Raw genomic sequence first — 27832 nt, forward strand, 5'->3', positions numbered from 1 at the left:
ACCAGAATCACAATAGCTAATTCTTCAGAGAATAGAATTAAAATGTATTAAGTACAGCTGATAAAAATGCCCTAAAGTTTATATTTTAATGTTTTCTAAAATTTATTTCACAGGAAGATGAAAATGAAGCTGAAAGAAAAAATATATCTCAGGAGCTCAGCATGGAACAGAAAAATCCAAAGAAATAAAGGATTTTCTGTAGTATTTTGAAAAGTTTGCAACTTATGTAGTAGCAGATAAAATTTCTAATTATAAAATGTTAAATTGTAAAATCTAATTTGCAAAATGTTCTCAATAAAGTCGTTGAAAATGAAACAGGACCTTGCATTTGGAATTTGTATGTTTTCTAAAGCAATTTAAACTTTTACATAAAAGACCTTTAAAATACTATTTTTAATTCTGAACTGAAATCTGAGAATAGAGACAGAATTTTCTCTTATCTATAACCTGTAATCTGTAAGTATTAATACAGCTGGATGACCTAAACAACAAATCTCTGACAGTCGTTTTTCCCCTTAATAGTCTCTGTTGTCTTCTTCAGGGGCCTTAACAGAATTCCAAATATTAATATCGAGAAAAACCAACATAGTTCAGAAATGAACAGGGAACACTTGCATGCAAAAACACTTAAAATCAAACAGTGCCACAAGATGAAATACCATTTTGTGATTTCATCAACTTATGTATGACATACTACTCTAGGATTGCAGGTAAAAGCTAAAAAAATAATTTAATATTCTCTGCAGCAGAAGTAGTACCATGATTTTTAATTCATAAAATATCAACTAAGGACCTACTATTTACTGTGCCCTACACACTCTTCCTGGACGTTTCAAGAACAGTTCCCAGCTGTATTTCTTTGGCTTAGGAATTTTTTAAAATTCCTTTGATACCTATCTTTATCAGAGAGAGTTCTCATAACAAGACGTTTTACTTCCCCTGATTCTAATTCTTTAGCTATCATTTGCCAGCTTATAGCAGGAGCAACAAAACTACTTGCTCTTTGCAGATGTCTTTATTGGATTATTTAAGGCAGAGTTTCTTAAATGAGAAGCAGAACTTTGGAGGGCTTGTAAGAGAATGTCAGCGTACAACTTCTTCCCCATGAGAATGTGTACTTGCCCTGGAGCCATAGTTTTATCACATGCATCTGACGAGCTCAATAAAGGTGTGACAGTGGGACGTGCTGACAGTTACCATGCAGTGAACCGAAATGGGAAAAACTACAAGTAGGTAAGATAGAAAATTCACTGATATATAGCCTCAAATAATGTAACTGTGGATATCAGGAAAATAGTCATATCCCACATGTTGGACTCCTTGGATGAATTTTGGGACAAAGACTTTGAGGCAAATGCCTGAGAAAGACAGGTTAGCTAAAGAGGGCCTTGGCAATAAGCAAATATAAAAAATTAATTTGACATCTTTCCCCATTTTTTTCTTTTTGAGTTAGATATCCATCTATTTCAAAATACCCAAATTGACATAAATTAGAATTACATTAGTAGGGTCACTTTTGAAAAGAAGCAATGATAACGTGATTCATATCATAGGTAGCATTTATTATATTTATTATGTTGCAGGTACTGTGCTAAATGCTTACAGTACATTATGCCACTAATCATCCCTGTTAACATGTAAGATGGTTACTATTTTCCCATTTTCCAACGATCAATCTGAGGTTTAGATAGGAAATAAAGTTATGTAGCTTGTAACTGGCAAAGCAAGACCTCAAACCCAAGCAGTCTCACCCCAGAATATCACATTTAATTATTGTGGAAATACCTATTAACTACCATACCCCTTTTAATCCACTGTCTTCCCCCAAAATGGACAGTCTTGCTTGTTAGCACCTCATTCATCACTTGCTACTTCTCCTTTAGTTATTTCTCCTCCCCAGCTACTCAGCCATGCTTAATTTATTTTGAAGACTTTGGCTTTAGTGAAGTAAGTGAAACAGTTTCAACTACCATTCCACCTGCTCCAAAACAGGAGAGTCCTGCTTTATCTTATACATTGAATTACAATGAGACAAGTGTAACAAAATGACTTTTTTTGGCTATTTTTTTTTCAGTAAACTGTTTATTCAATTGTTAGTACACTGCCATCTCATCTCTTACTACTTTCATTCCTAAAATAAGTTGTTCAATAGTATGAGAGGCACAGTGACACTCAGCCACCAGACAGGCATTTTAAATATATATATAAGTGATACCCTTAATCATTTAAAACCCCAGTTTTCCTTTTAAAAAAGGATGTACAGCGCAATAAATTTTGGCAAATGTATATATGTGATCACCACTCCAAGATAAAAAAAAAAATTTTTTTTTAAACATACCCCTTGGTTTAGGACAGTAAGTGATAAAGTAGAATCACTGTAAATCTCCTTTAGGGGTAATTTACCATATGAATTTTTCAAATTTTTAGGGTCCATAAATTCATGCCATCAATACATACACATAAATCCTGTTGTCACCCTACAAGGCTGCCCACATTATGTAACTGATCATATTGGTCACTTTATTTGAATCAGATTATGCATATTTTATATTTTTTAATATTTTATAGAATATTACATATTGTATTAGCTCAGGCTGCCATAACAAAATACCCCAGACTAGGTGGCTTAAACAAGAGAGATCTATCTTTTCATAGTTCTGGAGGCTGCAAGTCCCAGGTTTTAGTTTCTGGTGAGGACTCCCCCTGGCTTACAGATGGTGGCCTCACTGCATCCTCACACGGGCTCTTCTTGGTGCATGCATGAGGCAAGAGAACAGGCAAGCCCTCTGGTCTTTATAAGGACACTAATCCTAATCATCAGGATTCTCACCTTATGACCTCATTTAACCCTAATTACTTCCTTACTCCAAATACAGCCATACTGGGGGGCTAGATCTTCAGCATATGAATGGGGGGGGGGGGGGGGGGACACAATCAATCCATAACACATTATTTAAGTAAGTCCAAGTGCCTCTGTTAATAACTACTCTAACTTAAAAGGCACTAGAGCAAACTCCCAGTGAAATGTCTATGACAGTATGGATCATATATATTTATAACTACTATTCCACCTACTCTGAAACATGAGAATTCTGCTTTATCTTCTGTACACTGAGTTATGATGGAACAAAATATTAGAAATGTTAATAACTGGAACATGATCTAGAATTGATTTCTAAAAAGACAAACCACTGCATAATTATATGTACCTGTTTTATCTCTATAGATCCCCATTACTTCAGCTTGTTTCCTGACCCAGATTAGGTGTAACACTACCACTATAAATCAGCCTGTGACTAACAATACAGAATACTTAAAGGACAAAATTCCTTTATACTTTATGATGCCTCTCATCTCCTCCCGCTCAACCAAATTGTTCTCACTTCATGTTAGTGACTGGGCTATATTTCTTCACGTCCCTAGAAAATTTAAAAATAAAACAACTTTATTCAGTATTTTTCTCTATCATACTTATGACCAACATTTAAAAAAAAAATGCATTCAGAATTCTACTCTTTCCTCAGGTCTATGAAATAAACAGCAGAAGTAGGAAAAAGTATTAGGCTTTTCTCAAATGGAAATTGCTGAGCAGTAAGATCTTAAATTCATTCAACAGAACTGCATTGGAACCTTCTATATGCCGTGCACCATCTGTTACCAGGAATTCAATAACAGACAAACTCCCTCTGCTGTCACTGTCTTAAAATTCTTAATACTTTTTAAATAAGGGGCCCCACAGTTTTACTTTGCACTGGGCCTGCAAAGTACATAGCAAGTACTACTAACACGTATTGCTTTTACTCTTTAAATCAACTGTACTGGAGTAGTTTACATACAATATCATACACCCCTTTTAGATGTACAGCTCAGTAAATTTTGGCAAATGTATCTATCTATGTGATCACCACTCCAAGATACAAAGCATTTCCATCACTCTACAAAGTTTTCTCACACAATTCTGCAATCATTCACACACCCCTATTGTAACCACTGATCCGCTTCCTTTCTTGATTAGTCGGCCTGTTCTAAAGTTTCATGCAGGTGGAATTACTCCAGATGTATTCCTTCACGTCTGGCTATGTTCACTCAGCATAATATTTGAGAGTCATCCAGGTTATTGCATGAATCAGTATTCTTTTTTTTTTTCATTGTGTGAGTATGCCACAATTTGTATATCCATTTACCTGTTGCCGACATTTGAACAGATACTATACAAAGGAAGACATACAAATGACCAAGAAGTATATGAAAAGATACTCAACATCATTTAGTTATCAGGAAAATGCAAATTAAGACCACAATTACCACTGTATATACCTACTAAAATAGCTATAATTATGTGGCCCAATACAGCAACCACTAGCCACATATGGCTAGTCTGAATTAAGTTATGCTGGAAGAATACATGCCAGATTTTGGTGACTTAGTATGAAAGAAGGATAAAGTATCTCATTAATTTTATTCTGATTACATGCTGAAATGACAATAAATTTAAATAGATTTGGCTAAATAAAGTATACTATTAAAATAAACTTCAGGGGCTCCTGGGTGACTCAGTTAAGTGTTTACCTTTGGCTCAGGTCATGGTCCCAGGGCCCTGGGATCGAATCCCACATCCAGCTCCTTGCTCAGCGGGAGAGCCTGCTTCTCCCCCTGCTTGTGCTCTCTCTCTCTCTCTCTTTGACGAATAAATAAAATCTTTAAAAAGAATTTTTAAATAAACTTCAACTATTTCCACTGTTTTAATGTAGTTGTCTATGTGGTTTCCATTGTATTTCTACTGGATAGTCCTGGGCTATAATTTTAAGTCTGATGAAATGAGGTTATGAAGCAACTGGAACTTATACAGAGGACTCAACTAACCCATGTTCAGACTCATGCCCCATAGAAATTCTGAAATAATAAACGTGTGTCGTGGTATGCTGCTAATTTTGTGGTAATTGGTATGCAGCAATAGAATAATGAGATACCGCAATAAGCAGTTGGGGATAGGCTGCTACTGTTGGCAAGTCAGGCATTCAGCAGTGGTAACCAAATCTCCTTTCAGGAGTAAACGGTAATGTTAACTGAGTCCATACATAGCTCCATGCCTTCAGGATGGGCATTTTATTTGTGAGTCTATTAAGAAAGTAATGATGTAGCCATGGAAAGAGGCTGACTGACAGCTGAAGTCCACCTGATTATCAGTGCAAGTATACACTTTGAAAAGGAGTTTGGAAGTTTTGTATGAGGTTAAACATACTCTTAATACGTGACCCTGTACCTCCACTATAGATTTTTACATAAGAGAAATTAAAATATATGCCCACATAAATATTTGTTTACATGAATTACATGTAAGTTACATGAACTACATGTAGTTACATACATGGATTACATTTGTTATGTGAATATTTTAAACAACTTTATAATATTCATAATTAGCCAAAAACTGGAGGCATTTTTTTTCTTTTAAGTAAAAGCTGTATTTCATAATGGTTATTCTTTTCAGAAACTATTTGTCACAGTAAGCTGTAGGGTATATGGTTCACAAAATCCCTTGATTTTCTTTCAGGGAAATTGGATATATTGTGCAATAGATTTGTAACAACAGTGTAAAGAGTGGGAGTAATCACTATCTACAAAAGATGCTAATGAAAATTTAAAAAGAAATTAAACAACATACCAAAAAATTCAAGAAATTCAGCCTTCAAAAAACAGTATAAATGCCTTGTTTGAAAACATTTAATGTAGTTAAAGCTTCTTAATGACTCCATGTTCTGTTTTAATGATTTGTTTTGAATGACCTTTGCAGTTGAAAGTACACAACCTAAAATTTTAAAATCGTAACTGTATCTTCTGGATAAATTCTATCCTTTTCCCTTGGGATCAGAAGGCTTGAGTGAGGGGGGGAAGCAAGATGTGCATGCAGTTGCTCCAACTTTAAGTGTCTATGAAATGCTTTGAGTTTCAAGCATCCATGAACGTCTCCGAGTTTTACTTCCACACACGCCTCACAGGACATGCTCTTTCCAGGGTGTAAGAGTTTTTCATTTGTAACTTTCTGGTCATCCAGATGAAACGAGGTGAGTCTAGGTAGTTTTGCTTCTCTAACACTTTTTTTGAAAACGATAATTACATTCTTATTGCTCATCTTGTTTTGTATATTCTTTCTGTAAATCACTAATGGCTTTCCTTTAAGCTTAAACCATTAGAGGCATTTGACATTTCCATACTCTTACCTCTGTTGCGATTTGTCTTGTTTTCCCCAGATACGACAAATGGTTGCTCTTTAAGTTAAATGTATATAAAACAAAAACAGAATGTTTCTTATAAATGCTCCTCTCACATGGCTATATAAGATTTATTACAAAGTCCATTGAGAAAAAGAAGTAAGTTCAGTTCATTGCACTCACATTTATTTCCCAATACCTGGGGTCCCTGAGGCCTGCATGCATTTCAGTCGGTTGGTTGCTGACACTGCGTGGGGCTGGAGCAACCTACTCCCCCTCCTAGTAGGCTAAGTAAGAATCACTCTGAATAGTGAAGGTTGATTAGAAACCTACTCCATTTCATATCGCCTCAAGGAAACAATTTATACCTAGCCATGATTGAACAAATTTCATCCCCATCGCAGACTCCCCTGAACAAAACATAGCAGGTAAGAAATGTTTCCCTGTGGTGAATTCAATGTGGAGTCCCTGGTTTTGTTATCTAGAGAGGAAGTTAAGTGCTACCAGCAACAGCATGAAAACACATGCAACTATGGCATAATTCCGATTTGTTTTAGAAAAACTATTAATTTCCTTGTCACAAAGCCAAGTTAAGTACAACCCTTTAAAGCTGCTGAACCATGAAAACCATTTTCCTTAAGGGTTTTAAATTTGGGGACAGACTCATGAAATTTATAGCTTTAATGAGATATTCTTTGCCTGCAGTCAAGATGAAAGCTAGATCATTGGTTTCCCAGCATGACACCTATGTGTTCTTATGTACTTGATATCATCAGCCTCATAACACAGCCAACATCACATTAATGTTTGAAAGGTTCACTTTTGTCTCTTAGTTTATCTTTCATTTACACCTACAGCATGTTAAATATCTCTCTAGACAATAAGATATACTCTACCGATACTGTCATGGGAGTAAAATAAAAATCACTATTTTCAAATCCATGTTTCAAGCCACAAACAATAGCTATGGTTTCTACAAAACAGTAATTGAATCAGATGTTGTATGTGTGAGTTTGAAGATGATAATTTTCCTTGTTGTTATGTAAGGAGAAGAAAATGTGGATCTCCATCATGCATGCCAGTTCCAACTACCATTTTTAACATTGTGTCTAATTCTTTCTTTTTTTTTAAGATTTTATTTATTTATTTGAGAGAGAGAGAATGAGAGAGAGCACATGAGAGGGGGAGGGTCAGAGGGAGAAGCAGACTCCCTGCCAAGCAGGGAGCCCGATGTGGGACTCGATCCCGGGACTCCAGGATCATGACCTGAGCCAAAGGCAGTCGCTTAACCAACTGAGCCACCCAGGCGCCCTTAACATTGTGTCTAATTCTAAAGGTGACACAAGATCGCTGTTACTTCTAAAGACAGATGAACTCTTTCAGAATATTCAGATTTCAGGTCAGTGAGAAAGGCAGCTTATTAAATAGCTGCAGAAAGAGGTAATAATCATTGCAGGAATCTGTCATTCTATGTTCCATGGTGAAAGTAACATAGTGAAAGAGCTCTGAAGAAATAATCAAACCTACTGTTTGCAAAATACTAGTTTTTGATATAACACAATGTAATTCTGTGATTAAGAAACCTAATTCTGGGGGCGCCTGGGTGGCTCAGTTGTTGGGCGTCTGCCCTCGGCTCAGGTCATGATCCCAGGGTCCTGGGATCGAGTCCCACATCGGGCTCCCTGCTCTGCGGGAAGCCTGCTTCTCCCTTTCCCACTCCCCCTACTTGTGTTCCCGCTCTCGCTGTGTCTCTCTCTGTCAAAAAAATAAATAAAATCTTAAAAAAAAAAAAAAAGAAACCTAATTCTGTAAGTTGTGCCCTTAAATTTGTGCAAATATTTGAAGGTATTTTATCTGTAAGTTTATGATCCCTCTACTATTTATTATCATCAACAATATCAGACATATGCAAAAGTAGAGAGAAGGTTACAATGAATCCCCAATCTACTCATAACTGAGATTCAACAATCCTTGAGATTTTGCCATCCCTGCTTTATATATTTTTTCCTCTTTCTCTTTTGCCTAATTATTTTAAAGCAGATCCCAGACTACAATGCCTTTTAACATATATTCTCCTCTAAACAATTTACTTCTGATTGGATATGTTTAATTTATACATGTTTTTCTATGACAGATGTACATTTTGTTGTTTTTTAATAATGTGAGACTGTAGGTTAATATGATTATGGAAGATTGGACAACAGTATACTCTGCCTTGCGCACCTGAGGCCACACTTTTAGTGAGTTTCAAAAGAAAATATTTGGTCTGAATTTTTTTTAATGGTGATGATGTAAGAAACAAATTACACAGAATCTCAATTCACCTTTGCATTTTTGCACCTTAGGCAGAAAAATAGAACTAATCAGAGCTGCAAATCATAAAGGAGAACACATTTCAACCTCCAGAGCACTACTGAACCAAGACATCCTTCTGATTATACTAACAAGGGACAAAACTGGTGCATTCAGCAATGCCTTCAAAAATGCATCTTGTTAGTAAAAAATCAAATTAACAAATGGAACATCTCTTCAGGGTTATGATTCTCTCTCTCTTTTTACACTGTATCTTTTTGGCAAGTATTGATTTGGGATTTGAAATTTTACATTTGGTTACATCTAATTCTGGAAGTCAGGAACAGTCTTATGTAAAAATGTTTTATTTTTTTTATTTTTTTATTTTTTAAAGATTTTTTATTTATTCATTTGAGACACAGAGATACAGAGAGAGAGAGAGAGCATGAGCAGGGGGAGAGCAGAGGGATAAGGAGAAGCAGGCTCCCTGCTGAGCCAGGAGCCCGATGTGGGGCTCGATCCCAGGACCCTGGGATCATGACCTGAGCCTAAGGCAGATGCTTAACCATCTGAGCCACCCAGGCGCCCCTGTAAAAATGTTTTAATAGGTTGTTTGCTTTATGTGCCCTTAGCTACAACCAATATGTGAGTTCCTTCTTCCCTTGTCCCAGCAGCCCAGGTCTATCTTCCCTGGGGAACCATTTTTGCTCAAGATCTTTCCTTAAACCTGTATCTTTCCTTGATCCTCTAAAATCAAGCTTTTCTACCTGCCCTCAAACCCAAGATCTCTTTCCCATGGAGTTCCACATTCTCCATTTAGTTATATCACAAGATTACAGCTGGTGAATATGATGAATGAATTCTTCATGAGTGTATTAGTCAGGCTAGTCTAGGCTATGCTGTGGGAACAAACAGTCCCCAAAATCTCAGTGCCTTAAACCAACAAAAGTTTACTTCTCACTCATATCACTGTCTGTGGCTCTTCTTGCTAGTTCTTCAAGAACTGCCCCATGGACTTATATGTTCACATTGCAGCTTCACCATTTGAGTGTTCAGCACTTGAGAGAGAGAAAGAGAAAGAGAGGGAGAAGGAGAGAATCTGGTGGGAGAGACAAAAACAGACCTAGAAAATTGTCATGAGTAAGTGTTCCAACAGAGGATCATGAAAGGTGCTATAGATCACAGAGGGGAGCAGCTAAAGAAGCCCAGAGGTGGAAAAAATACTCCATAAAAATAATACCTGAGTCTGGCTTTGAAGGCATGGGATTTTATCAAAAGTAGTAGTGGGAATAATGTTTCAGAGAGATGAAATAGGAATATGCAAAGATAATTAGTTTTCAAAGATTAATGATTCGGCATGTCGGGATCCAAGAGAGAACAGGGCAGGAAGTCATAAGGACTTCCTAATCACATCTAGGAAGAAACAATGAGGTATTCTTATGAGAGGTTTTGGGAGTTTCCAAAGGTAGCTGGATTTAATTCTGCAGAATTGGACACATATTAAAATCATACAGGGATGAGGAAACAGTGGTGATGGTTGTATAATATTGTGAATGTAATTAAAGCTACTGAATTATACCCTTGAAAATAGCAAATTTTAGGGGCTCCTGGCTGGCCCAGTTGGTAGAGCATGTAACTCTCGATCTCCGGGTTGTGAGTTTGAGCCCCATGTTGGGTGTAGAGATTACTTAAAAATAAAATCTTTAAAAAATATATTTTAAAAAAATGGCAAACTGTGTTATAGATATAATACACATTTAAGAAATCAATAATGGGGTATGCTAAAAACAATTTAATTGTACACGTTAAATCCATGAATTTTATGTTACATGCATTATATCTCAATAATTTTATTTGGAAAAGATTTAAGCTTTGAAAAATGAAATCCTATGAAGAGCTTTTAAAGAAAACTGACACTTGAGCCCCATCCAATGATCAATTAAGTCAGAATCTCTAGGGGTGGGCCAAACATTCAGTATCTTGAGGCACTCCAGGTGATTCTGATGTGCGATCATGGTACAGAATCACTCCTGTAGGCAATAAAGAACCAGTGAAGAATTTTAATCAGGGGAATAACATGATCAGATTTGAATTTTAGGACTGTGGATCCCTGACTTTTCTGCTCAGATCCTTCAGTAGCCACACAAATGTGTATAGAGACTACAACACTGAATCTGGAAACAACTCCAACATCCCTTAGCTGACAAACGTCAAAATAAACTCTTGTATATTCATACAGTGGGATACCGATCAGCAATAAAAAGCCCCCACCACCTCGATCATATTAGCTGTCTGTATTTCTGCTGCCTCAACTCTGCCAAGGCAGAATCTGCCCTTATTTCCTTTCGGGCTTGTCTGCTGCCCAACCAGGCTTTCCTATTGACCTTAGCATGCCTTCTCCAATTGTCAGAAACCTCAAAAGACAGAAACCTCATTACATACAGTAAATTTCACACTTTTAATGTGCAGTTCTTTGTGTTCTGACATACCATACAGTCATGTAAACACCATCACCATTAAGGTAGAAAACAATTTCATCACATCCCCGAATTACTTTATGCCCCTTTATAGCCAACTATCAATGTCTCCTCCCCAACCCTAACCTCTGGCAACCACTAATCTATTTTTTGTCCATACAGTTTTGCCTTTTTCAGAATATCAGAAAAATGGGATGCTACAGCATGTAGTTTTGGGGTGGGGCTTCTTTCACTTAAAATAGTTCATTTGTGTCATTTCACCTATCAGGAGTTAATTCTTGTTTTATTGTTGAGTAGTGTTCATTGTACGGATGGACCACAGTTCATATTATCCATTCACCAGTTGAGAGAAATCTGGTTTCCAGGTTTTGGCGATTATGAATAAAGTTTCTATAAACATTTGTGTCTTTGTGAAAACATAATTTTTCTTTCTCTTGGGTAAATGCCTAGAGGTGGCATTGCTGGGTTATGTGGTAGGCATATAATTATTTAACTTTGTACTATGCTACCAAAGTGTTTGCCAAAGTGACCGCAACATTTTACATTCCCACCAGCAATATAAGATGGTCCCAGTTGCTCCACATCTCCACATTCTCATCAGCACTCGGTATGTTATGTTTTGTTTTGCTTTGATTTTTTAGCCATTAAACGGGCATCTCATAGTGATTTTACTTTGCTCCTCCCTAAGGACCAATAACGTTGAATACCTTTTCATGTGCCTATTTGTCACCTGTATATAATCTCTACTGAAGCGCTTGTTCAGATCTTTTGCCCATTTTTCTATTGGGATGTTTGTTTACAAAGATGTTTTTTAATATCCCTCATTGCTTCTCTCTATGACCAAGTCAGTCAGTTTTTCCTCCATTAGAATAATCAAATTTTCTTTTCCTATCATTAAATATCCTTCTAGGTCCTGCTTTCTGGATTATTAGCCTCCTCTTGTTGTATTTAGCCACCTATCTTCCCTTATCTCAGGCCATTCTCTCAAAAAGCTGATGTCTTCAAATTCACCTCTTTATCTAATGAAGGTTTTGTCTCTGTTCTATGTCCTGCTCTGGGCGATTCACACTTCCTTATAGACACCCATACCTCTAGACCTGCATTTAGCCAAAGCTATCTTGAATTGTCTCTTTTTCCCCTTTGTTCACCTAAATATCCTTTTCTCTCTCTTTGTTCACCCAAATATCCTTTTCTCTCTTTTTCTCCCCTTTCATGTTGAAGGCTTTCCTCAAATGTCTGGAAATCCTTGATAGCCCACTCATTCTTAAAGAATGGGCACTATGTGTGCTATGTGCAGGGGGCAGGTTGTAGGCTGGTGAGCTTCACCCCAGGAGGCATTGATAAACTGATAAGAGAATCCACCAAAAGCCAACACTCCTCTGATTGTGCGTGTGTGTGTGTGTGTGTATGTGTACGTGTGTCTGATCATTTCCTCCAAGAAAAATGCTACAGCCTCCTTCTTTAAACTCTGTGTCTCAGGACAGTGTGCCAATGGTGAAATAAAGGTGAGAGAGCCAGGGCTCCAGTGGGGCTAGAGAGTCTCATGGCCCCGCGTGTAAACTCACTCAATCCCCCTGTGACCAGTAGGGAGCCTCCCCTTTGTCCTTAGAAGGACTTGCTGTCTCTCTGTCTAGACACCCTCTGGTCTTTTGGTAGGGGATGGACGTCCTTCCTTTAGCTGGAGGGACACTCACCTGACTGTGTAGACTAGGGAAGTGAACCTAAATATCTGTTCCTCATTCGTGTTCTTTTTCAGCTTCACTCTTCATTCCAGCCTCCCACCATGCCTGGTGCTTCAATCTCTTGGGTTTTTATGGGGTTTGGAGACACGTACTAGTCTGATCCTGGCCCTCACCTTCTCTGCTGAGCTAAGAGTGACCACTCATCATGCTCCTTCCATTGTTCCAAAATTTGACTTTATTCTTCTCCTTGTCCCCATGATTTCAAATCCTTTTTATTTCTTTATTTTAGTTTTACTGGGTCTTAGAGAGGAAGCAGAGGGAAGCACGAGTTCAATCTATTATTTTTTTAAACAAAAATCTGCCCTAATTTTTAAATACAGTTTTTGCACAATTGTTAAGAAATTTCTTAGTCATATATAGCTTGTTTGCAAGTAATAACAATCCACTCAAGCCTACTTACGTAAAGGGAGATTTCATGTGTGAGCACAGGGATGTCTCACAGAATCCAAATACCTGAAAGCCTTAGGCTGGAATGGGGAACTAGAAAATCTTCAAGAGGGCGCCTGGGTGGCTCAGTTGGTTAAGCGACTGCCTTTGGCTCAGGTCATGATCCTGGAGTCCCAGGATCGAGTCCCGCATCGGTCTCCCTGCTCAGCAGGGAGTCTGCTTCTCCCTCTGACCCTCCTCCCTCTCATGCTCTCTGTCTCTCATTCTCTCTCTCGCAAATAAATAAAATCTTAAAAAAAAAAAAAAAGAAAATCTTCAAGAATCAGGGTAGCTACTTGGCAGCATACCTTTCTGGAGTTTCCCCTCTTTTTACCTAAAATCGGTTCCCTTCTCTCTTCTCTTTCCTCTCTTTCCCCTTCCATCTCTTCCTCCTTCCTCCCTCCCTGTAAAAACTCTTTTTTTTTTTATTCTTTATCAGCATAGGGTCTAAATGAGCCACAACACAGGCTCCTGATCTTCCAACTCTAGGAACTTCCATGAACTAACTCTAAAGTCTCAAATAAGGTAATCCAATTGGCCTCATTCTTGAGTCACCTGTTTTCCTGTATCTAATCAGCTGAGGGCAGGGAGTGATAGGCTACAAACACAGTGACACTTAGGGCCATTGGAAGGAGGCATTTCTCCTGGAGCAAGAGCACTAGGATTTACCTACCACATAATGATTATATAAGTAGTGGACATTACAGGGTTCTAGTACAAGGTAGATATTAAACTTTTTCTCAAATAGTTCCAAATTTATGGAATATCTTCATCTTTTATAATTTCATGAAAATCTTTCACTCCTAAATAAGCTTAAAAGATAATATAATCTAGTAAGAAAAGAAAATGAAAGCTAGTAAGGTTTGTCAAGTGGCTCAGAGAAGCTACACATGGTGATGGAATCTCAAAGCATGAAGAATACGTCTACAGAGACCTTGAATGAAAAGGTAGTTGAGGTGCAAGATTCTAGCCCAGAATCTACAACTCAATGACCAACACTCAGAGCAAGACCTGAAACTTCTTAATGTAGTCAGAACAATGTTAAAGTGAAGAATCTATAAACAAACCACTAATGGATTAAAAATATAAAAGAGGTTGTCCATATGAGAAGAAACAAGTTTTACTGAAAAGTAGGTCTCAATCTCAGGGGAAAAAAAGAAAGATAAAAGAGGAGGCAAAAATCTATATAGAATTTAATTTCATTTTAGAACTATTGTAGCTTTGGAATAATATTACTTTTCCCAAGAATCATATTTTGAAGGATACTATATAATGATATTGCAATGAGAGAAATGATTAGTTTGGAATACTAAAGATAATATAAAAAATAGGGAAATAACTGTTGATTTAAAACACTTTTACAGAATTGGAACCAATTAGTTTTTTAAAGGATAAAATCGAGAAGAATGTTATTTCCAAAACTTTGAGAACAAAAAAGTTAGACACAGATTGGTCTTTAAATATTCTAAGCACACACAAGTAAGATACATTGCTCTGGCTTGGAAAGGTTTGCATTTTCCGCAGTTCACTGAACAGACAAAATGTCAAAGGGAAATCTCAGCTGTTCTTGTCCATAGTTTACATTATAAAACATAAAAGCAGCTGTGAGCGTCCCTCAAGAAACAAAACAAAACACCAGCACCTACAAAGCCTTCTTGCTCTGTACTCATTCAACACCTGTGCAAAGTCTTTTTCCTCCTGGCTTAGTGAATCATGATCCATGAAGCGCATTTACCCTTTGACAAGCCAGGCAGGAGATACAGGCTCCATGCAAAGAAGCTGGCTCAACAGGGTCCGAAGAGAGATATGTGCTAGAAAGTGATCCACTCCTTGCAAGAAACCACAAGAGGTGGTCCCTGCTCTCTGGTTGATTATGGGCCTCTGTAGAGGAGGCCAGAGGGAACATGTCCTGTCTCCACTTCTGGATCCAACACTCCCTCAAAGAGATTCTTGAACTGAAGGGCTCAAACAAATATCCCCAGACCTTTCCTTGGCAAACATCCTATAAAGCCCCAAGTCCTTTTCCCTGTGTATCAATTCGTCTGTGCTAGGCTTGAGCTGGAGGAGCGAATATTTCTCTGCTCGGGAGTCTCCTGACTCCTTCAAGAGAAAAGAGTGAACTCCCATTGTAGGGCTAGAGTGAGGAGTAATGGTGTGTTACCTGACTCCAGCTTAGTTTCTCTGTTCCGGCAAGGCTGAGACTATTTTTTTTTTCTCCAAAATGATCATACCTCATCACCAAGAGAATTCATGTCTGCCTACTAACCAGCTAGACTAGCCTATGTTAGAGCCAGACCTACAAGCCAGATGTAATTCTCTGCTTGTGCTTCTTTTCAATATCAAAGTCGCTCGTCGTTTAACTTTTATTAATTTATTTTGAAACAATTACCATTCTTTAGGTACATGTCCATTATATAAAAGGAGGAACACCCGAGTTATTCTGCAAATATGTAATCCAAAAATGCTCATTGAAGCTCAGCTTTGCTGGACTAGATGTGTTAGAATGAAAGCGAAATGATTCCAAAACCTCTCGGTGATTGTGGAAGATAGACTTTAAAGTTGCCCCTGTCAAAGAAAAGAGTCAGACATTTGTCAAAGGTGGCAAGACAGATTTTATTCAGGTTATGGCAGTAAGGGACAGAGACCCCAGTATAAACTGATTCAAGTCCACTGACACAAAAGGGATGCCTTTTAAATGCTGGGTGTGCTAAAGGAAAAGCACTGAATGATACTGTGGGGGGAGGTTGGCCAATGTGATCAGGAATCTGTGCCTGCTAACTGGTGTTTATTGAAGTCAGGCTCATTCCTTCCCAGGGAAAATGGAAACAAAGACCCCATCTCTCTTAATGGTTACATTTCAGAGAGATGGCTCTCAGGTCCTTGAGAAAGACCTTCCTGGGTTGCCGAAGACACATCTCAAAGAGGCAGAGTAAGGATTTACAAATGCAAGTTTTCTAAAGTAAATGCTTTATGAAAAAGGAGATTGGGGACCTATAATCAGATTTTAGCTAGAAGAAACAGTAAATTCTTTTGGCAGCACTGAGCTTTTTCAGGCAGCCCTTTTAAGGGGACAGGGGTTGTCATCCTTGGGACACAGCCTTGAGCTGATAGAAGCTATGCTAGAGTTTGTTCAGGTGTCTTAGCGTGGGTAGTGGACAAAGTCATTTGTACTGATAGTTTTGCAGTTCTTACCTCCATGATTCCTACCTCTTGATATTCATGCCTTTGTGTAATCGCCTCCCTTTGAGTGCAGGTGAAACCTGTAACTTGTTTCTAATCAACTGATTTCCACAAAGATGACAAGATGAACATGACTACACTTCTGTAATTACATAAGATGGCAAAAACATCCTGTGAAGAGACTATCTGCTCACTTATTGGTCTTGATGAAAGGAGATCCAAGTGGCAAGGAACAAAGGATGTCCTCCAGCCAACTGCTAGTGAGATAACAAGGCCCTCAGTCCCACAACTACAAGGAAATGAATTCTGCCAACACCTCATTGGAATGAACCTTTTCCCAATCAAACATTCAGATGAAATCCATCCCAGACAACACCTGGATTGTGCCCCTGCAGAAAATGAATCAAAATGTATCCACATTCCTGACCCACAGAAACTGTGAGATAATAAATGTGTGTTGTTCTAAGCTAAATTTGTGGTAATCTGTCATGCAGCAATAAATAGCTAATGTAGTCCAGGTGGAAACATGTGTGGTTTAACATTAAAAGCATGTGTAGTTCATATCAGGCTCCGTGAAAAAAAAAAAAAAAAAAAAAAAAAGTTTCACATCCAGATCAGTTTGGGCAATGTTGCATTCTATATCGGCTGCCCCTTGAAGAGTCTCTATCTTCTGAGACACACAACAAAGAAATATTGTTAAACCAGAGTTACCTGAATTTTTTTCCATTATGGAGCCCAGCCTCATTTTGATTTTTTTTAAACTTCTAGTAATACCTTATAAAACCAGTTTTCAAATTATCACACCACAAAGTAATGATTGCAAAGAGCAATAACTTTCAAGCTAGGAAGCTCATCCCATTAAAGGTACAGTAAGACCTGCAACAGGTACCTGCCTATGGTGATTTTAAGGAAATCAATTTCCACATTCCCACTTCCTTATATCGTTTTTCTAACTAACCTGCCAGACAATATTCATGGGGAAAAGCCTTCAATTTTCCTTTCCCACCTTACAAAAGAAAGGTGTCCTTCCCATTCAACCCCAGGAAAGCTCCAGATGACAAACAAAAGGACAATATGAAACACTGGTGTCCATGTTTAGAAAGTGAATGACTATAAAACTGGGTATTAAATCCTTTTAGAACCCCAATTTTTCCTTTCTTTACTTTCACACTTCAGAAGAGCTTATGGGGTGAGAGAAATCGTTGTGGTCATCTTTGGAAAATACTAAGTGTCAGAAATGACCAAGTAATCCCTTAATGAAGGTTTCCTCAGAGGTTATTAAGGCAAAGTGAAGGACGTCCAAGGGCAGGGCGAGGATGTTCCCTGGGGAAAGGGTAAAACCCAAAGCCCTGAGCTGCTATTGCTGCAGCCTGCCTGAGCATGGCGGCCGGCCATGAGAAAAGAAAGAGGTTCCAAAACTCGAGAGTTCACACATACAGACTTAAGTCCTACTGCAAGTCAGGGAAGGAGTTGATGATGAGGGAAACCTGTTCCATGCCAAGCATGCTCACATGGACTTTTCACAACCACTCGAAGGGTGAGAGGAATTTTTACCCATATTTTAGAGGTGCAGGAATCTATATACTTCAGTGAATTGCAAAACTAGGGCTTGAATCCAGATTTGGGGCTTCAGGTCCAGTGCGGTGGTGGTGGTGGTGTTTTAAGAGAAAGGAAAAGAGTTTTATTCCAGCTCAAGTTAGGACAGCTGCCCCAGAAACACACTCTTCGTAAGGAAGAAAAGTGTCTCCTAGTCCAGTGTGTTTTTAATACATCATCAAAGGGGCTTTCCTCACGACAGTGGGGAGGCAGCTAAGCAACCCTTTTGTTTCTGGCTTTAAGGCAATACTTGATTCCTTTTAAGGAGATTTCACCTCTGTAAAGGGATCTGAGGACCACTGGCTCCCAGGGTGATTTAGATGTAGCTTAAGTCCCTGAGTTGTAAGCCTGTTCAAGTTGAATTCTTAACCTTTAGGCATAATGGCAAGCCATTTTCTAGCTCTCATGAGCTGTTTATAGAAAGATGGACGAGATTCTGATGATCAGCAAGTACTTTTCTAACAAATAATGATATGGCTAAGAAATATTTTAGAGACTGAAAATACATCATCATTTAAACGATGTGAATCATTGTAGGAACTGAGACATACCGATTGACCTTACTATGACTTTGTCCATTCCTGAAGTGTATACAGTAGTTACATAGCATATGGACTAGAGAAGTAAAATACCCAAGTGCCTCCTTGCCTCTAAATGAAATACACCAGGAAAGAACAATGACAAAGGAAACTAATTTTTCCAGGAATTACTCGTAAGATTGAATACAGAGGCATTTATAATGTACCTGTATAAACATTTTCCTTTATATCTGGCCTATTCCCTAAAGAAGTAGAGATGGCTTATGAAACATTAACAAAAAGGTAGAAGAAACGAAACTTAAATAAGTAAAATCAGTAACAAGTAAAATATAAATAAGGAACGAAGGTCAAGACTGGAAAAGGTAGAATGAGGATAGGTAGGTCCTATTGAGTTATTAAAGTTGAGTCACAAATTTGGCTCTGAGCTTCCTGGAGGCTAAGCAGCTAGATATTAATGGATAGACCAACAGATTTTGATACGTTATCAGTAGGAAAAATGTAATTTTCACTAGCCTTCTAATTCTTTAATACTTCACACTAAGTTGCAGATAAAGTTTATATGTGGAAATATTTGTGCAAAATAAAGGTTTTGCTAATTAGAAGGAAATGCAAAGAAGTGTGTTTACAAAAATGTTTCTCATTATGAAAACTGATGGTTTCGAAAAACAGAGTATAATAAAGAAGAGAGTTTCAAAGTGTTCCCAGGTTAATCGGGGAAAAGTAACCAAAGGCCTGCTGCTTTGAAGTTTTAATCCAAGGTGCTTATCCAACCTCTCTGTTGAACAAATCTTGCAAATAAGGCCTTCTCAGAAAATTCACAGCGTTTTCTGTGGGAGCTTGAAATGTCAGCAGAAGCAGCTTTCTGGTATTATGCTGGCATTACCACCCTAACAGTTGGGGTGGGGGAGGAAGTGCAAGATAGTAAAATCATTTCATTGCCTAATTTTTTTTTAAGAGTTTATTTATTTATTTGAGAGAGAGAGCACATGAGACGGGGGAGGTTCAGAGGGAGAAGCAGACTCCCTGCTAAGCAGGGAGCCTGATGCGGGACTCGATCCAGGGACTCCAGGATCATGACCTGAGCGAAAGGCAGTCGCTTAACCAACTGAGCCACCCAGGCGCCCTCATTGCCTAATTTTTAAACCATACTACGTAACAGCTTTTCTGGCAATGCTGATAGGTGTAACAAAAAGAGAAAACAAGGGGCGCCTGGGTGGCTCAGTCGTTACGCGTCTGCCTTCGGCTCGGGTCATGATCCCAGGGTCCTGGGATCGAGCCCCGCATCGGGCTCTCTGCTCAGTGGGAGGCCTGCTTCTCCCTCTCCCACTCCCCCTGCTTGTGTTCCCTCTCTCACTGTGTCTCTGTCAAATAAATAAATAAAATCTTTAAAAAAAAAAAAAAGGGAAAACAAAACAAGTAAATAAACCAAAGAAAGCAAGCAAAGCTTGACAAGAGCCAGAAGCACAGATCCCTAGTTCTGAGCAATTACTGGTATTAAAGGATACATTTCAAAAGAGGATAAAATTATAAACCTCATGCAGATAAAAAGAACACACATTAAATATTTTATTTAACTTACTGTTAACAAAGGAACCGGGCAGATGTTAAAACCGGTTTAAAGGAGAATCCAAAGAACAGACACATTTGCCAGGCAGGAACATTGAACTGAATTTGTAAATGGACCCATACGTGTCCTTTCCACAAAGAAGAGAGCAGTCCCTCCACCAGACAGAATTCATTTGCATGTCCACAGACATGTATGATTTGCCTTGCCATCAATTGTAAAATAGCTCAGAGGCAATTAGAGGCTATCATCAGACAACCCTGGAAGGGTGTTTCTAAACAATGCATAGTCTGCCTTTGGAGACACCCCGTCATCTTATTTGCTGTCTGAATTTCCTTCCACTGGTAAGCGAACATGACCTCCCTCCTAACAACCTGCTGGTTCTAGCAGCACCCACCTTTGAGACATTTCAAAGCATATGATGCTCCTTACCTCCTGGGATTCATAACAGGGCAGGGGTCCTCATTCTACTTGCAGTAAACAAAAGAGAGGGTTCTGAACAGAGTCCTACTGTTCTGTGGACTGTCAAATTTGCTCTGACAGATCTTCCAATGGCTGTCTTTAATCTGAGACTAAGGCATCTGATGAATGGATGAGATTAGTGAATGTCCCTATTTCATCAACATCAACAAAGCTTCTTGTAAGAACAGTTACGCTAATGCCACAATTTCAAAATAATGCTTTAGCAAGGACTTTAATTTCATATACTCAACAGAGAAATAAAATTCATCAGAATTCTCTTTTGTTAGGTCTTTCCACTGGTGGCAGAGACACACTACGCCTTCACCAAATCCATCTCCTCCTCCAGGCACACAGCTAGACCGTGTTCCAGCTTCCTTCACAGTTAGGCGTAGCCTTATGGCTGCTTTCTGGCCAAAGCAATGTGCGCCGGAGTGATTGCACTTCTAGGCCCGTGCCTCCTCAGCACCCCCAGCTCTGCTAGCTGGATGCAGAGAACTCTGAGATGTATTGGAGGAAGGAGACCTATTTTGAAAGAAGCGTAGGTCCTGAATGACCATTCGCTTCTGGACTTTGTGTGAGTGAGAAATGAACATACATTGTATTAAGCTTTTGAGTTTTGTGATTTATTTTTCACTTGCAGCTAGTATTACCTTAACTAACAAATACACATTCCAAATTTTGTTTGAATTTGAAATTTTAAAAATAGGCTATATATTCCTATTCTTTAACAATCAAAACAATATAAATATAAATATGAATATAAAATATGTACATTGACGGTCTCACTCCCATATCATTTCTGTACACAATGCTCCATGCCCTCTCCCCTCCGTCTTAGAGTGAACTACTTTAATAGTTTCTTGGATATCTTTCCAGTGTTTCTTTATACATACAACACAAAAGGACATAACAATGATATATGTATATATATTCTTTTCTTTCCTTCTTAGCCCAGAGGTAGCATACTATTTAAACTGTTTTGGGGCACCTGGGTGGCTCAGTCAGTTAAGCATCTTCCTTCGGCTCAGGTCCTGATTCCAGGGTCCTGGGATCGAGCCCCATGTCAGGCTCCCTGCTCAGTGGGAAGCCTGCTTCTCCCTCTCCCTGCCCCGCTCATGTTCTCTCACTATATCACTCTCTCAAATAAATAAATAAAATCTTAAAAAAAAATCAACTGTTTTACATCTTGCTCCTTTCACATAACAAAATATCTTAATGACCTATTATACTATACAAGAGCCTACTCATTATTTTTTTTATAGTTGCATAGTATTTCACTGGGTCGGCTACTATAGATTAATGATGGGCATCTACTGATGGGCACTTGGCACCCCATCTTTGTGAAGGTCGATAATACAATTGGAATGAATCAGTTTGTGTTTAGGATTCAAGCCCAGTCCTAGTTGACCACAGGCCCCAGGCCCTACCCCACCTTCTTTAGGAAGACAGGTACATGAAAGAACTTTTTCTTTTACTCACAAAAGACAACAATATAACCCACATAGGGAGTGTCAGATGACTAAAATAAAGTGAGGATGGAGTTGAATGGAATTGTTCTCATCACACCAAGTGACGGGAGAAAGGAAGGCATGGCAGCCTCATCGAGCTGTCCACCTCGTATTCTCTGTGTCCACAGAGCATTAGAGATGTGTTTGTCCCCCAATGGCCCCCCTCACTTACTCTTTATAAAATACCATTGGTAAGGCTATTGTTAATCTATGTATCCAAGCCAAATTTTTTAGCTTGTAGCCCTCATTGTTGAAAGAAAAAAAAAAGATACCAACTGTTTTTCCAATTTAAAAATCTGAGCTCTTGGCCTCCATTCTCACTTCTCTCTCTGCTTCCTGCACATTTTCTCTTGAATATCTAAAAGTAGACTCTTCATGCCCACCTTCCTACTTCTCCCAGACTCAAAGTCAAGGAGCCATTTTTGAGTGTCCTATACCAGAAAGGCAGGAGCCAAGTTTTAGTGATTCTTTGTTCACAATGTCCCTCATACTAGGCAATGTGGAAGAAGCATGATTTGAACATAGATCTGTGTGATTCCAAATGCTGGGTTCTAAATGCTCTTCTGTGCTGTATAAATTAATTACTGAGGATGGTTTAGTATACAGACACTGTTCCCACACCAGTGTTCCCATCCTCCTAATAACAAAGCATACTGAGAACCCATCAATCCCCGAAAAGGTTAGGATTTGGGCATTCTAGTGAAATTGTACATTTTCCAATGTGTAAAGATTCTTAGAGATTAATTTGTGCAACTGGTGCTTTTCACAGTTGAAGAAACAGAATCAAAGAGGATGTGTCTTGCTTAAGAGCACACACAGAATGAGCATCAGAGATTTGGTCTCCTGATGTCCACTGCTTTTTTCTTTGTGTTTCATGCCACCCTTTCAAAACTCTGTATTATTAGCCATGCTTTTAACTATTCTCAACTTAGCAAGTGTATTAATGGGCTGTTTTTGACCTGCCAGAGCAGTCCCTGGTTTAAATAAGGCTGAAAGAAATAAAAAAAAAAAGTGCTGACCCTTTGTATCGGTGAGTCTATTTTGAAAGCAGTGCTGAGTTTCTCAGGTAGGGGTGGGAGTAAGGGAAGAGCAGCTGCCTGGGCTGGGATCTGGCCATGCTATTCCTCATTCCACCTTTCTCTGAGCATCTGGAATGCTGCTGATTCCAAATATTCCGTGTCAGTATTGTAAGATACATGAGTGCCTCCCCAAGGGAGCGAAGGAGATAAAAACACACCCACTTTCTTTTATCATTTGATACTCAGCCAGATCTTTCCACCTCAGTATAAATTTAGCATCCTACCCACAGGGTTGACCTTTGCAGACTTAATTTATGACCTGTCTGAAAGCTTACTCAACCCGTACCATTTCCAATTATGACTCAAGAAAAGCAGTGCCAGACTAAACACTGTTTGGCTGCTCCATCCTTAGGAAAGGGGAACAGTCCATGTCTAGGCTTGTGCTTTTCAGGTTCAGACTCAGTGTCCTCTATTAGCCTGGGGACCACTGGACATAGGGCCTAATTGGTTCACGATAAATAAAGGTAGAAACAGTGATTTTTCCGTCCAAGAAAACACCCATCCCTCCACTCCTCAAACTTTGGAACAATATTTTCACCCACCTCTAACCACATGATCCAGAACTGAACCAATTGTTCTATTTCATTCCTTTGGCATCCCTCACAAATGAACACATCATCCAAATCTGAACAACAGGAGGCATCCTTTAAGATTTTCTCAACTGGAATGAGCAAAATCATTTCTTTCTTCCTTCTTGCTGGTGAGCTACAAAAATACACTCTCAGAGAGGTGTCTTTCTGGGTGGAGTAAATCTCAAAACCACGATGACAGCAGAACAGGGACTTCCAGCTTCCACGTTCTGAAGGCCCTCAAGTGGCCCTGGTACCTGAAGTCACCCCCCCGCCACAAGCTGAATGATAATTCCCCAGGAAACTCTTTTTGTTTAGCTTATGTTGGGTTTCTGTAAAATAAAGAGTCCTGACTAAACACTCAAGTCCCATGAGTTTGCTTTATAAACTAGGCTGTCAATTTAAAAATTTATGCTAAGAAATATAACTGTCAAGTAGATTGGAATAATATTGTAGGTTAGCTCATTCTCTTCCCTAGAGGACAGCTTATGTGGGAAACCAAATTATGATGAAAAGGTTACTTCCCAAGAACAATATCAGGATGAAAGGAGTGGGACAATCTCAAGGGCCCCTTTCTATACCCCATGGCACTTTGGGGACATAATGCCTGTTAAGTAAGGCAGAACACGTTAGTCAGCTAAACAAGGCCCCAATCCCCTGCATAACCCTTAGGGGCACACTGACTAATTCTTCTTTCCAACGTTACACTTCACGATTTCTTATCATTCACCAGGTGATTCTAATCCCCCCTTCATCTGATATCATGTAGTTTTATACCTCAATGACTTTGCACATTGTCCTTGCTTCCTATCTCCCTATGGCAAGCACACCCCTCACTGCCACCTCTTTTCTCTGATTGTAGAAATATTCCTAATCTTCCAGGATTTGACAGAACACATGGGTCCCTCTGAGGCATTCCCATTTTTGCCTAAATCATAGTTGCATCCCACCTTCTCCAGTGTTTTCCTTTAAGAGCAAACTGCACTCATTTTGTAGCACCACAAACCATGTATGTGCTGTGTTTTCCTCCAGGTGATATGTTCTTTGAGGACAGGGATTCAATCTTACCCATTCTTTTTGATCCTCAGTTTTTAACATAATCCACTGCAAATAGTAGATGCATAAAATATGTTGAATGTTAGATATCTTAGCATGAATTACTGCAGATTGCTTGACTGATTTTTACTTACAGGATGTTACATTGTTTAGGACATTTTGAGTAACATTTGGCAGAAAATAAACCTAAATTAGATGACTTTGGAGTGAGAACCTCAGAAGCAGGCTTGAACCACCAAATGACAGGAAAGGCAGGAACACAGCTGAGGCTTGAAGAGAACTAGTCTTAGGGTCATGAGCATCCCTGGGACTTTCTGCCTTGTGTCTCTACATACCATTGTATGCAGACCAACTTCTTCGTCTCTGGGGAATGTGGGTGCTGACAATCTTAGAGCTTCATTTCTCATCATGTCAGCTACCAACAAGGACCTGAAATTCCCCAGTTTGAGATGGAACATCCTAATGAAGTAAATGGGATTATGTGGGAGATTGTGGCATTGGCCCCTATTCTTCACTTCTCCCAGAATCTTTATTTTTGTCTTCGACTGTGAAGTTCTCTTCACAAAAGACAGACAACATTTCTCACTTCTTGACGATGTTTGGATGAGGTGAAGACAGCAGTGTGTGGATTCTGAGCCCAGGCCTTAGGAGGCCTCTTTAATTTCCATCTGTGCCCTGGCTCTTTAGCTGTTCCTAAGAAGGCCATGCCCAGGCCAGCCCCTGAAGTCCCCAGAGACGCATGGGGCACAGCCAGCTAGCCAGTCCAGGCTGTACATGCTGATCTCAGCTGACTCAACTGCACGAGTGATCTCAGCCAAGATCAGAGCCACCCAGCTGAGCCTGGCCTCGGCCAGCCAACACTTAAGTGACCCCCAGATCCAGGACAATACATGATTGTTGTTTTAAGCCACTGAGTTGTTAACCTAGCATTTTTTTGTGGCGATAGCTAATTGATATAAAACCAAATCTCAATTTTGCAGCTTTCCAGATATGTGACCCTGGGCAAGATGCCTAACCATCCGATTTCACTCGCCACCTCTACAAAACGGAGATGGTAATCGTACCCATATCACAGAATTGTTATGAGAAATAAGATAAGTTAAAATGTAAAGCGTCCAGCACATGAAAAAAAATACAAATTTTTAAAAATTACTATTACTGTTTCACATGCCCGGCCACAAACAATTGTAGTCAGGGAGGTGGGAAGCATCCTAGAGATTGGCCTATGGACAAAGAAGAAGGCAGTTCTCATTTAATGAGGTGGTTAGATATGGTGGAAGAAGCCTTCCCCGGAAGCTGCGGCTGCTGATTGCACGTTATGATGGGAGGCAGGTTGGGCAGACAAAACAAGAAGAATGTGCCCAGGACCTTTCCTGAATTCGTTCCATTGCTAAACTCTGAATCACAAGAGATGGTGTCACATACCTAGCACAGAGCAACATGGGTATGTATGCCGTCTCTTCCATTCACTAGGCATTCAATCTTCGGGATTATTCTGTTAGCTGTACTTAAATTCTTTGCATATTAGAGAATGAAAACACTGACTCCCCTCTCCCAGCATGGCTTCGGGCATTAAGTGAGATAATGTATGGAAAACAAGCGCTATGGTACATGACACAGAGGAGCTACTCCGGAAGTGGTGGCTCTGGGCTGCGGCTATTCTGCCTGGCTCCCTGTGTGACGTGCTGTTTCTTGTTAGCTTCCACTGCAGGAGGACAGCCTTCCTGACTCGGCCTCTTCTGCTTCTGGAGCTCTCTCCACTGCCGCAGCTTACTGCACATCCTATGAAGATCGTGTGTGTCAAGTGTGAACACGAGCAAGGTGCATCCATCGCAGGGCAGTTAATGCTGAACACGTACATGGCCCTAGTTTTTCCAAGGTGACAGGCTTAGGAAAAAAAAAAATGTGACATCTGATCTGGAAACCCTTTTTAGTGCAAAATCTGAATTGCAAAGTTGTCATTAAAAACTGCAAGTGATCAACAGCAGTAAAAGTGTGATATTAACTGCCTTTAACCCTCTTCGTCTCTCCTTGGCTGACACTGCTGACTGACACCGGGAACTGGTGAGCCGCCCCCACCGAGCTGGGCTGTAATTAGTGTGTGCCTAGAAACGCACGTTGTTCACAAGCAGACCTTTGCAGAGAATTGCTCATTATTCCCATAATTTCAGGAAAGAAAGAAAGACCCCCAATCACTTTCCAAGCCCAAGAAAGAAGAACCGGCAGTTTCCTCTGGCAGCAAGAAGGGGAGAAGCTGATGAGACCCAGCTGTCTACCCAGGATCCCGCTCTGATGGAGGGCATTTGCTCCTTCTGACCCCCATGCCCTGCAGTGGGAAGACACACCTCCCACCTTGCCCAGAGGAAGATGAAGATGTGCTTCAGCAAGCTGGCCTTTCCACACTGAAAGCATCTGCCCTTTGTCACACCACAGGCTAGTGTCAGGGATGTGCTGGGGGGTGAGGGTGGGGGGAGAAGAGGAGTAGAGTGTAGCACTCGAATGAAAGGATTTACCCCAAGGATGACATGGACAAAGAAAACATATCAGGTTTCTATGTGGAGTTTAATACACTGCCAGTCATGGTTATAGGTACAGTCTCCGGATAAACGAACAATTTTCATCCTGGCATGTATACCTTTGAACATGCGGTACGCTGGAGTGAGGACAGGGAGGAGGAGAGGTTGAAAGTGGAGCACAGTGGGCTAGAATGTTCTGACATGTTGCTGAACGTCAGGAGAGTGGGGATCGCGTGCACGATGGGTTGTCCTGGTGCTTGGCTGTTAGTTCATCAAAGGAGATAGAAAGATGTCAGGGGGCTCAGGCATCTCAGTGAGTCCACAGAAATGCCACTGCCCTTGCTACCCCTCGGGGAACACGGGGAATTCTCTCCCTGGGGAGGGCTGCAGTGAACCAAGAGGACGCTGTGATCAGACAGGACTGGCGTATGTGCGGGTGGCTTTGCAGGGAAGACGTGATCAATGGCTGTTTTCGAAAGGTCTTGATTTTAGGTAAATTTACTTTCCCATCATGAGTGCCGTGCCATCAGAAAGACAAATTAACATGAGTGACTTACTGCTCCCTTATGAATTACTTTCCAATTGTTTTTAATACCATCTCTTTATCTCCAGCG

General features: G+C 39.7%; 1 protein-coding gene across 2 annotated transcripts in view; it reads left to right on the forward strand.

The window, feature by feature from the left end:
* PHF14 (PHD finger protein 14) overlaps positions 1-26527 on the forward strand; it is a 221562-nt gene extending 195035 nt beyond the window's left edge. For both annotated transcript variants that reach the window (XM_035020638.1, XM_035020639.1), the window contains one exon: positions 26402-26527. In XM_035020638.1, the coding sequence (XP_034876529.1) occupies positions 26402-26512 (111 nt within the window). In that variant the 3' untranslated portion in view covers positions 26513-26527. The remainder of the gene's footprint in view (positions 1-26401) is intronic.
* Positions 26528-27832: the final 1305 nt, after the last annotated feature.

The sequence above is a fragment of the Mirounga leonina genome, unplaced genomic scaffold (assembly GCF_011800145.1).
Source record: "Mirounga leonina isolate KUSES-001 unplaced genomic scaffold, KU_Mleo_1.0 Mir_174, whole genome shotgun sequence".
In the NCBI taxonomy this organism is placed as follows: Eukaryota; Metazoa; Chordata; class Mammalia; order Carnivora; family Phocidae; genus Mirounga; species Mirounga leonina.